General features: G+C 44.0%; 1 protein-coding gene across 1 annotated transcript in view; it reads left to right on the top strand.

The window, feature by feature from the left end:
- The window catches only part of LOC311129252 (EF-hand calcium-binding domain-containing protein 6-like), a gene marked incomplete at both ends in the record, with an annotated part of 33,151 nt that extends 23,008 nt beyond the window's left edge, over nucleotides 1–10,143 (top strand). The window contains 14 exons of the mRNA XM_084161546.1: nucleotides 285–412; nucleotides 807–1,039; nucleotides 1,142–1,205; nucleotides 1,317–1,435; nucleotides 3,160–3,309; nucleotides 3,441–3,596; nucleotides 4,224–4,434; nucleotides 4,708–4,902; nucleotides 5,006–5,212; nucleotides 7,423–7,698; nucleotides 7,961–8,156; nucleotides 8,324–8,511; nucleotides 9,729–9,878; nucleotides 10,015–10,143. Coding sequence (XP_084017672.1) covers nucleotides 285–412; nucleotides 807–1,039; nucleotides 1,142–1,205; nucleotides 1,317–1,435; nucleotides 3,160–3,309; nucleotides 3,441–3,596; nucleotides 4,224–4,434; nucleotides 4,708–4,902; nucleotides 5,006–5,212; nucleotides 7,423–7,698; nucleotides 7,961–8,156; nucleotides 8,324–8,511; nucleotides 9,729–9,878; nucleotides 10,015–10,143 — 2,402 coding nt within the window. The remainder of the gene's footprint in view (nucleotides 1–284; nucleotides 413–806; nucleotides 1,040–1,141; nucleotides 1,206–1,316; nucleotides 1,436–3,159; nucleotides 3,310–3,440; nucleotides 3,597–4,223; nucleotides 4,435–4,707; nucleotides 4,903–5,005; nucleotides 5,213–7,422; nucleotides 7,699–7,960; nucleotides 8,157–8,323; nucleotides 8,512–9,728; nucleotides 9,879–10,014) is intronic.
- Between the last annotated feature and the right edge of the window lie 2,168 nt (nucleotides 10,144–12,311).

The following is a 12,311-nucleotide window of genomic DNA, read 5'->3' as shown; positions in this document are numbered from 1 at the left end:
GAGGTTTGGAACTCTCCTTCTTATTGGCCTTAACTAGTTTACTGCCTGGTGATGTCACCAGGCAGGCCAAAACTCCATCCCACCAAAACAGGCCCTTACACTAAACAGCTCTTACACTAAAGGTCAATATCATAATTTCACAGTTTGACAGTATTATTCCAACTTCATAGCGTGTAAATATATATAAATCACAGGCAAATCACATTTTTTCCAACACTGGGCCTTTAAAATCCAACCCTTTCATCCAATCAAATCACAGTTTAATCTCTTGTGCTATTTAATAGAGAACCAGGCCAGAGAGCGGGACCAGGCCTCCGGGGGTAACCGTGGTAACCTGCGGGCTAAGCCACGCCTCCTGACAGCGGAGGACTGCCTGAGTGTGATCAAAGACAGGATCGAGAACATCCACGGGGTGAGAGAGAGGAACCGTCCACGCCCACTACACAACTCCACCCTCCATTACCTCTGGGATCAATTGTTTTGATCAATATACACATTCTATACTGTATACACAAACACCTAGTGCTGACAGGATAAGACGACAAGGGGTTGGGCTACTAACCCTCTCAGATTATTTTCCTTTCTATGTTATATCTGCAACGCTCTGTAAAGTAAGTTGAAAAATAATGCATAATACAATGCCAAAGCCCAAATCCAAGCCAAGCGCTAAAATGACAAGAAGAAAACATGTAGCAAAATAATACATGTTCCATACATATTCACAACCAATCAACCAATCAATCTACACAACCAATCACTATACACAACCAATCACCATGCCATCATCATCCTCTCTGTCCAATCAGGACATCCTGTCAGCGTTCCGTGTAATGGATAAGAACTGTGACAGCGTGGTGGACAGATATGACTTCAGAGAGCTGTATGACAGTCTGGGCCTGGTCACCAAGGAGAGGGAGTACCAGCGCCTGCTGCAGCTTCTGGGCCTGCAGCCTGGAGCCAACCTCAACTACCCAGAGTTCTTCACCCTCGTCCAATCCAGCGGCAAGACCCGCGGGCAGAAGTTCAAGCCAGCCAATGGGTGAGTAGGGTCTTGTGGAAGTGTGTGTGTGAGGTTAGACTGGATTTGTATGTAAATGTAGCTGAGCTGTTTCTGTGTGTGTTCTTGATGCTGTTCAAACAGGCCAGACCAACTCCATGACCACCTGGTGTCCAACGCACGCCACAGATGGACCGCTATGTCAAAGGTCAGTTTGGTTTAACTCATACCTCTACCCTGAAGCTCAAGTCTCAAAGAGGATAATGTGTATGTTAACATGTGAGAGGAACCCCATTATAAGTTATCTTACCTCCTCCAGGTTATTTGTCGCTTTGATGATGATGGTCAGGGTCTGGTCTTTAAGAAGGACCTCAGGAGTCTCCTCTATACCTATGACCTCCCCATCAGTCCTGATGAGTTTGAGGAACTGTGGGCCAGGTAAGAGATACAGTGAGGGAAAAAAGTATTTGATCCCCTGCTGATTTTGTACATTTCCCCTCTGACAAAGACATGATCAGTCTATAATTTTAATGGTGGGTTAATTTGAACAGTGAGAGACAGAATAAATCATTTTTTTTCCTGAAAAACGCACGTCAAAAATGTTATAAATGGATTTGCATTTTAATTAGGGAAATAAGTATTTGACCCCTCTGCAAAACATGACTTAGTACTTGGTGGCAAAACCCTTGTTGGCAATCAGAGGTCAGACGTTTCTTGTAGTTGGCCACCAGGTTTGCACACATCTCAGGAGGGATTTTGTCCCACTCCTCTTTGCAGATCTTCTCCAAGTCATTAAGGTTTCGAGGCTGACATTTGGCAACTCGAACCTTCAGCTCCCTCCACAGATTTTCTATGGAATTAAGGTCTGGAGACTGGCTAGGCCACTCAAGGACCTTAATGTGCTTCTTCTTGAGCCACTCCTTTGTTGCCTTGGCCGTGTGTTTTGGGTCATTGTTATGCTGGAATACCCATCCACGACCCATTTTCAATGCCCTGGCTGAGGGAAGGAGGTTCTCACCCAAGATTTGACGGTACATGGCCCCGTCCATCGTCCCTTTGATGCGGTGAAGTTGTCCTGTCCCCTTAGCAGAAAAACACCCCCAAAGCATAATGTTTCCACCTCCATGTTTGACGGTGGGGATGGTGTTCTTGGGGTCATAGGCAGCATTCCTCCTTTTCCAAACACCACAAGTTGAGTTGCCAAAGAGCTCGATTTTGGTCTCATCTGACCACAACACTTTCACCCAGTTCTCCTCTGAATCATTCAGATGTTCATTGGCAAACTTCAGACAGGCCTGTATATGTGCTTTCTTGAGCAGGGGGACCTTGCGGGCGTTGCAGGTTTTCAGTCCTTCACGGCGTAGTGTGTTACCAATTGTTTTCTTGGTGACTATGGTCCCAGCTGCCTTGAGATCATTGACAAGATCCTCCCATGTAGTTCTGGGCTGATTCCTCACCGTTCTCATGATCATTGCAACTCCATGAGGTGAGATCTTGCATGGAGCCCCAGGCCGAGGGAGATTGACAGTTATTTTGTGTTTCTTCCATTTGCGAATAATCGCACCAACTGTTGTCACCTACTCACCAAGTTGCTTGGCGATGGTCTTGTAGCACATTCCAGCCTTGTGTAGGTCTACAATCTTGTCCCTGACATCCTTGGAGAGCTCTTTGGTCTTGGCCATGGTGGAGAGTTTGGAATCTGATTGATTGCTTCTGTGGACAGGTGTCTTTTATACAGGTAACAAGCTGAGATTAGGAGCACTCCCTTTAAGAGTGTGCTCCTAATCTCAGCTCGTTACCTGTATAAAAGACACCTGGAAGCCAGAAATCTTTCTGATTGAGAGGGGGTCAAATACTTATTTCCCTCATTAAAATGCAAATCAATTTATAACATTTTTTACATGCGTTTTTCTGGATCTTTTTGTTGTTATTCTGTCTCTCACTGTTCAAATAAACCTACCATTAAAATTATAGACTGATCATTTCTTTGTCAGTGGGCAAACATACAAAATCAGCAGGGGATCAAATACTTTTTCCCCCTCACTGTATTAGATGGCAGTAGAACACCACAACCCAATCCTAACTTGAGATCTGTGTTGTGTAAATCATTCAACGATATCAATGCGGAGCCGTGATTTGTCCTAACACTGTTCCTCTGGCAGGTATGATGGAGAGGGGCGTGGCTACCTCACCTGTGCTGCGTTCCTAGAGAAGCTGGGCGTGGATCCACAGGAGGTGGGACATGCAAGGAAGGATGCAGACACCACCCCCACAGATGGTCTCCCTGCAGGGGCTACACTACAGGACGTTGAGTGAGTGGAGAGTGATTAACTAAATTAATTAGTGCAGTTACTAATTAAATTTGATCGAATACGCTTCTAGAGTTAAGCATCCATCTGATCAATAATAACTCTATGCGTGTGTTGTATATTTGACCATCCAGGCGCGTGGTGCAGGGTAACTGTAAGGGGTTGAGCAGTGCTCTGACCCGCTTGGATAAGAAGAGAGAGGGTCTAGTCACGGTGGAGGACCTACAGAGTCTCCTCCAGAGATACAACTGTCCCCTACACAGACACCAGCTCACCCACCTCCTACACACGTAAATAACTTACTCATTATAAAGACCTGTCCATTCCTTCATATAGCTAACACACCTTAATAATGATCAAACTATTGGGTTATAATAAATCTATCTTCGTCGTCGTCCTGGAAAAACCTTGTATCTCATTTTTTGGCAATGTTATTTAAAAAAAGAAAAATACACAAATTGAAAGTAGTCAATACTCATTATGTTCTGTGAACGTTTCATGACTCTAGGACTAATAAAAGGAATGCCTTGTGAACTAGATCTGAAAATAAACCCTTTTTCATTCCCTGAAATGTTTAGTTTTTTTTCCAGGAAGCAGACGCATTTACTGATGTTGAATACTGTTGAAGAGATGTTGAACTGATGTTGAGTACTGTTGAACTGATGTTGAACAGATGTTGAACGGATGTTGAGTACTGTTGAACTGATGATGAGAACTGTTGAACTGATGTTTAGTACTGTTGAACTGATGTTGAACTGATCTTGAACTGATGTTGAGTACTGTTGAACTGATGTTGAGTACTATTGAACTGATGTTGAACAGATGTTGAACGGAAGTTGAGTACTGTTGAACTGATGTTGAACTGATGTTAGTAACTTCTGAATACTTACGACACTTCTGTCTCCTCTATATTTTAGACTCAAGGTTCCAATGGATAGTGAGAACAGAAAGTTGTCATACGTGGACTTCCTGAAGGCGTTTGACCACGGGACAGGGAAGGGTTGTGAGCACCCCCCTAGGCCTTGTGGATCCCCTGACCCAGCAGAGAGTCTGGAGTGGCTCAGTCCTGAGAGAGCTGCTGGTAGGATACGGGAACTGGTCACTGCATCGATGGATATGCTCCACAAGGTTAGGCCTCTCCCGACACTCTATCCCTCTTCTTCCCTGGCTCTCATTGTGAAGGCCTCTTGCACTGTAAAACACCAACAACATATACAGTTAACGTCAATTTCTTTTAGCTACTTACCGTAATAAACTATTTAAATTGTAACAAATGAACTGTGCTTTTTAATTTGCATTAAGACTGAGGGAGGTCCTTTCTACTTGCATAAGCTCAGACATGCTCTCATCTGGTCAGCCACACCTACTCTTACTCACTTGTCTCTCCGTCTGGTCTCTCAGGCCTTCTCTGCCTTCGACAGGAGTGGGAACGGGACGGTCACCCCTCTGGAGTTCCGGCGGGTGTTGGACCATTTCTGTGCCCGCCTCTCGGATACCCAGTTCAGATTCCTGCTCGACAGACTGAAGCTAAACTGGGAGAACCACACAGTGTACTGGAGAGACTTCCTCAACCAGTTCAACCTATGCAACCTGGAGGTGTGTGTGTTTGTTTGGGTCTGTGTGTGTGTATGTGGGGGGGGCTATACAAATGCATTATGCATCTGTTTTTATTTGTGCGTGTGTGCATCTGTGTGTATAGACCCCTGAGGGTTGGTCGGACAGAGTGGGTAAGGCAGGTTTCCCTGCCCAGCCCCAGCCTCTGCCAATCAGTGAGGAAGTTGTCTCCGACTGTCTGTACACCATCACCAAGGAGATGGTGGACTTAGACCACACCCATAACGACACCATCTCCAAAGAGGACTTCAGAATGCGTGACCGTCAATTCATGAGGCTCACCTGTAACCAGGTAAACAGCAAAGGTTTGGTTTCAATAGGCTCATACAGTATAGCTTCTTACAAACATTGTTTCTTTAAGCTCTTACAAAAAAAAACTAGGCACAATTCAATTCTACTCTATCAATGGATTGTCATGCAGAAACAACCGGAATAGGCATTTACAGTGGGGAAAAAAGTATTTAGTCAGCCACCAATTGTGCAAGTTCTCCCACTTAAAAAGACGAGAGGCCTGTAATTTTCATCATAGGTACACGTCAACTATGACAGACAAATTGAGCATTTTTTTCTCCAGAATATCACATTGTAGGATTTTTAATGAATTTATTTGCAAATTATGGTGGAAAATAAGTATTTGGTCACCTACAAACAAGCAAGATTTCTGGCTCTCACTGACCTGTAACTTCTTCTTTAAGAGGCTCCTCTGTCCTCCACTCGTTACCTGTATTAATGGCACCTGTTTGAACTTGTTATCAGTATAAAAGACACCTGTCCACAACCTCAAACAGTCACACTCCAAACTCCACTATGGCCAAGACCAAAGAGCTGTCAAAGGACACCAGTAACAAAATTGTAGACCTGCACCAGGCTGGGAAGCCTGAATCTGCAATAGGTAAGCAGCTTGGTTTGAAGAAATCAACTGTGGGAGCAATTATTAGGAAATGGAAGACATACAAGACCACTGATAATCTCCCTCGATCTGGGGCTCCACGCAAGATCTCACCCCGTGGGGTCAAAATGATCACAAGAACGGTGAGCAAAAATCCCAGAACCACACGGGGGGACCTAGTGAATGACCTGCAGAGAGCTGGGACCAAAGTAACAAAGCCTACCATCAGTAACACACTACGCCGCCAGGGACTCAAATCCTGCAGTGCCAGACATGTCCCCCTGCTTAAGCCAGTACATGTCCAGGCCCGTCTGAAGTTTGCTAGAGTGCATTTGGATGATCCAGAAGAGGATTGGGAGAATGTCATATGGTCAGATGAAACCAAAATAGAACTTTTTGGTAAAAACTCAACTCGTCGTGTTTGGAGGACAAAGAATGCTGAGTTGCATCCAAAGAACACCATACCTACTGTGAAGCATGGGGGTGGAAACATCATGCTTTGGGGCTGTTTTTCTGCAAAGGGACCAGGACGACTGATCCGTGTAAAGGAAAGAATGAATGGGGCCATGTATCGTGAGATTTTGAGTGAAAACCTCCTTCCATCAGCAAGGGCATTGAAGATGAAACGTGGCTGGGTCTTTCAGCATGACAATGATCCCAAACACACCGCCCGGGCAACGAAGGAGTGGCTTCGTAAGAAGCATTTCAAGGTCCTGGAGTGGCCTAGCCAGTCTCCAGATCTCAACCCCATAGAAAATCTTTGGAGGGAGTTGAAAGTCTGTGTTGCGCAGCGACAGCCCCAAAACATCACTGCTCTAGAGGAGATCTGCATGGAGGAATGGGCCAAAATACCAGCAACAGTGTGTGAAAACCTTGTGAAGACTTACAGAAAACGTTTGACCTGTGTCATTGCCAACAAAGGGTATATAACAAAGTATTGAGAAACTTTTGTTATTGACCAAATACTTATTTTCCACCATAATTTGCAAATAAATTCATTAAAAATCCTACAATGTGATTTTCTGGATTTTTTTTTCTCATTTTGTCTGTCATAGTTGACGTGTACCTATGATGAAAATTACAGGCCTCTCTCATCTTTTTAAGTGGGAGAACTTGCACAATTGGTGGCTGACTAAATACTTTTTTCCCCACTGTACGTGCATGTGTTTAAATGAGCTTCACAGAAATTAAATGTCATTTTTTGGTGCATTTGCCAGCCAAGTTCTCCTTCGTTTTTAATTATTGCAATCAAAAACAAATTTGTATGTGTTGATAATAATAATAATAATAATAATAATAATATGCCATTTAGCAGACACTTTTATCCAAAGCGACTTACAGTCAAGCGTGCATACATTTTTGTGTATGGGTGGTCCTGGGGATCGAACCCACTACCTTGGCGTTACAAGCGCCGTGCTCTACCAGCTGAGCTACAGACAACCACATTATTGATTACTGACTACTTATTGAGAATGTTAGTAATCCGTGAAGTTCATTAAGCTTGTGTGTAAATGTGAGTGTGTGTATGTGTGAATATCAGTTAAAAAATGTGGGATATGATGTGTGTGTCTCTTTGTGTGTGTACTAAACGTGTCATTCCTCTCTCTCCTCAGTTTGAGAGGGTGTGGGAGAAGCTGCCAGTCAATGTGTTGGGGGATCTGGAGTACAGGGACTTCCTGAAGCATGTCAGTGGAGCTGGAGGGATAAGGGACAAGACCACAGACCCAGAGGACATCAGTCCCATGAAATCCGCATCACCACCATCCCCTGGGCCCATAGATATGATGTCACCATCACCACCATCCCCTGGGCCCATAGATATGATGTCATCATCCCCACCAGCTCTAAAGAGGCCAAAGACTACAGGCAGCAACCTCCAACGCTCAAAAGTACAGGATCTCTCTATACATGATGCTTATCAGTCAACTTATCTATCTCCATCTTTGTATTTGATAGTCCACAGTCATAATTAGCTTTATAGAAGCCGTCCCAGTTAGGGTTAGTTCTGTAAGCTCCTGGGAGAGACCAGAAGTGATATCCAAACCTAACTAGGATGGCATCCAAATCATAATACACATACCTTCTCTCTTCTAATCTAAGACTGAAAGTAACACACATTATCTATCCCCCTGACCTTGTCCCCTCCCCCAGTCGGAGGTGGATGTGTCCAGCAGGGCCAGGCGTCCATCCACAGTGGGGAGAGAGAGGGAGAGCCCCCTGGTGGACTGTGAGAAGGTGGAGAGGAGGCTGAAGGGGGAGGTGCAACGCTGCTGGAGGGACATCCAGAGGAGGTGCAGGGAGGAGGACAGAGACAGCGACGGAGAGATAAGCACACACTGCTTCCTGGGTAAACAACCAATCACAGAGTGACATATGTACAGCACAGTGCCTGATTCGCTATTCCCAGTCAATCATTATTTTATGTAACTTAAATTCACAATCCACTTCAAAAAAACGATTTGATTGATCAAAATCACTTACATACCTGGCTGTGTGTGTATGTATGTGTCACAGACATCCTCCAAGGCCTCAACGTCAGTGTGACCCAGAAGGAGCTTGATCGGCTGGCCGTAAAGTTCGACATGAGGGATAGTGGGCGCGTGCCATATCCTGACTTCCTACGTCACTTCCTCCTCAACTTCGAACCGCCAGCGGTCAGACAGCCCTTTGAGCGGCCCAAACTACCTCTCCCCACTACTCCGGTATTGTACACCCCTGTTTAACTTACTGTCAATATGGGATAGAGTGCAATATGAACATAAATGTTTTTACTACAGAAACTGTGGTAAATTAGTATTTGGGGAGAGAGAGAAAACAGATATTTTAACTTCCTCTTTTCTCATACTACTCTTTTTTCCTCTCCTTCGCTCTCTCTCTGGTCCATTGTTGGCTCATTAACTGTAACTTTTAATGGGGAGGGGGTCTGGGGAGTGGGTATGTAAAGTAAAACGATGGGGCGGTGCTGGTGGGTTGCCAGATTGTGTATAGTCAGCGGGGACCTCTCCCAACCTCGGGCTCTCTGCTGTCTCTTCCTTGACAACCATATTCGTCAAGTTTGGTGATTTGTGTGCTTTTGGCACAGTAAGGTATGTTAATAAAAGCTTAGAAAAATGACACACGGGTGGCCAGGTTGGAGAATATCCCCCCACTGGGCTTCTAAACATTAGCATTAAGCAGGGCCCCAAGCCTCACCAGAGTGAGTGGGTGAGAGCTTGTCTGGCAACCTGCGAGCTGCAAACCATCCAAACCCCCTCTCGTACTGGCTTTGGTTCACAATTATAACCCTCATTATCTACTAACCAAACCAACCATCTGTGTGACTCACACTAAATGATTCTGCTGCTGCTCTGTTGTCCACCACATACTTTAGTCTGAGACTGCCATCATTGAAGTCATTTGTGGTGACGAGGGCCATTGTACAAAATATAGTAATCAGCGATTGGATCGTCTCTAACCAATCAGAGTATCAAAGCCAATGACGGATTTTCAAACAACCGCTGTACCCATGTGTGTTCCGGCTCTGACCCAACCCATCGGTTTCTGGACCAATCAGACAGCCCCGAATGTGTTCGCATTCGGTGAAGGGTCGGGGAGGTACTCAGATCCAGATTCATTGCGCAGAGGAAACTAACGTCTGTGGGCGTGGCGTAGCGTTTGGCCGGAGCAAGGAGTCTGGGTAGCCAGGCAACCAGAGACCCCCTGTGTGCTTAATGCTGGAACGGTCTTTCAAAACAAGTTCATAGAACATATGACCGCTACTTTACTGAGTTAAACTCATAATTTAATGTGTACAAAATAGCAACATTATTGGAATGATTACATCCATGCAATGGTCTTTAGGTGTTTGTTAACTCTGCTTGGTCCTCTCTGGTCTTCTCCGGTCCTGATGCGGTCTGGTTGTGGTTCCCTTGCGGTCCAGATGAGTGGGGGTGTTCTCAGTAGACAGTGTGTGGAAACCATGCTGAAGCTCTATGACCCGGTCCAGCAGTTCTGGCGCTCCATGAGGCAAAACTTTGTTACCTTCGACCACAACCGCAGTGGCAAAATCTCCATCAAGGAATTCAGAAAGGTACAATCCAACAATCTACTGTTTGACCATTATTTAAAAAGCTGTTGACTAATAACAACACGTCACACACGTAACACAATCACACACACACACACACACACACACAGCAGCTAATCCTGATTGTTTATTTCTACAGGTGCTAAGACAGTTCAGAGTGAACCTATCCGAGGAGGAATTCTTCCACCTCACCTCTTTCTTTGACAAGAACACTACAGGGAAGATCTCCTACAATGACTTCCTACGGGGCTTCCTACCTGGTCTCTAACCTCTGACCTCTGACTATGGCCCTACTGTAGGCTCCTGTGAAGGTTTAGCTAGTTATCACTGATAAATCAGTCCATATTGATCGCTATAATTTTACTGCACCACTGAGTGAAGGGGGGTAACACAGAATTATTACAAAATCATATCATATAAATAAATAAATATAAATGTGAAGTATTATTTAAAAAATATATATTTTTGTGGGTTCTCTCCCAATATCTTCCCCTGGCATACTTACAGTGTTTTCTCCCACTAGCATACCGATGTATCTCTCTGCTGTATGACTTTATGATACTGATTGCTTTCCAAACCAAACCCAACCAAACAAAGTGCTTTTGGATGATGTACGGATTCTGCTACACGCAGGGGGCTGTCTTTGTTCCCATCTGACGGGAAACTAAATGGATGACAAGGAGAAGGAGAGGGCGTTTGTCATTCATGAGATAGACGGCATCACCGTTGCAAGACAGAACCCAGAGAGAGAGAAATCATTATCTAAATAATCTACAGAATGATGGAGCGAGAGAGAGCGAGAAATGGAAGGGGGCGATTGAGATGGAGTGCGAGACCATGGAAAGATAGACAAAGAGAGAGCGAGAGGGAGGGAGGGATAGAAGGAGGGAAAATAAAGAGAGAGAGAGGAGATGGGAGTCTATATGAAAGGTACTGTATTAATAGTGTAAAGCAAAAAGCCATCCGCAAATAAATTACCCCATCTCCTCCGGGATTACTAATGTAATTATTTGAACGAGAGTTCTCATTAGAATGTGCAGAGGTGTGGAAGAACCAAGCTATCAAATGAGAGATGAGGAACCCAGGTTTAGACACTGGAAATTAACTCTGGTCCCGGCTCACATAATTGATATAAGACACAGATACGTTTGATTGGTGCAAAAGAGCCAAGCTGAGATTTTTTTTGTATCACCACACTTTTTTTTAAAAGACAGAACAAAAGAAAAGAAAGAGGAAAACTTACACAAAGAAAGAGTGTGGAGAAGAAAAGGAAGGATGATCCATTGGTCACAGATAAGGTTTAATTAAATTTGTGTAGATAATCTCTCAGAAAACCAGAAGCAGGTAGTTTTAAGAAAGGTATTTTACATTTACAGAGTTGTCTCCAGGGGCAACACATTATACAATACCATTCTAAAATGGTTGGATGTATTTTTTTCCACATAAAAAAAATATTGGACATCATTAAAGCAAAAAATGAATCCCAATAGTTAGTATATGCCTAACAATGATATACAATACAAGCAGATTGTCATCAAAAGTTATTAGATTCAGAACAGCATGCCCCAAGGAACGAACTAGAAATACAACAGCAAAACTTTAGAGTTTTCAAAGAAAACAGGAAATACAGAATACAGCTATTGAGGCACAGTGCATAAAAAGTGAGACATTTCAAAGTTAGGGTTGAAAGAGAATAGTAAGAACTGCCCAAAAACAAACAGACATTTTCCCCTGCAGAAATCTTTAAAAGAAAGTAAGATGATACAGTCACTGACTTTTCCTATTTTGGTCTTCATCAGTCAATATTCCCCCCCTCTCTTAAGCATGTTCTCAGAATGCTTACCCCCTGGCTCTACCCACACACACACACACACACACACACACAATCGCACACAGGTATACACACACACACACATCCACATACAATATTCATACGCACTTATCTGTAAACATTCTATCCTAGTCTCTGTATTCCTACAACAGGCCACTAATCTGCTCCATGAAGACATAGCCCAGCTAGCACAATGTGCAGAACAGCAGTGAAACACCAGTGACCCTGGGAATAAAACAGAGTTAGAGGGGATGTTAATATATAATGTCTGAGAGCAGAGAGATCAAAGAGGGATGTAGTCTTGTTATGCTAACCACACTTTGAGCTCAGCCAGCCAACCAAAGACTTTGGCTTCCAGAGGAGCAGAGGAGGGATGCTCATTCACAAGTGCTTTAGAAATAAAAAATGAACCCTTTTTACGCAGACAACTGCTTGACAACATGAAAGAGTTAATAATAGCTACACGGGGTGTGCGTAACCCCGTACACTCTAAAACATTATGGGCTAAAAACTTCCCAATTTAGCGCTGGTTAAATAGTGGACAGAACACATGTTGGGTTACTTTGACCCAGCCAGTTGGGTTGCATGAATAACCCAACATGTTG

Source organism: Coregonus lavaretus (assembly GCF_964263955.1).
Source record: "Coregonus lavaretus genome assembly, chromosome: 5".
Classification (NCBI taxonomy): Eukaryota; Metazoa; Chordata; class Actinopteri; order Salmoniformes; family Salmonidae; genus Coregonus; species Coregonus lavaretus.
The sequence above is the reverse complement of the archived record's forward strand: the minus strand, read 5'-3'. Positions and strand labels throughout refer to the sequence as shown.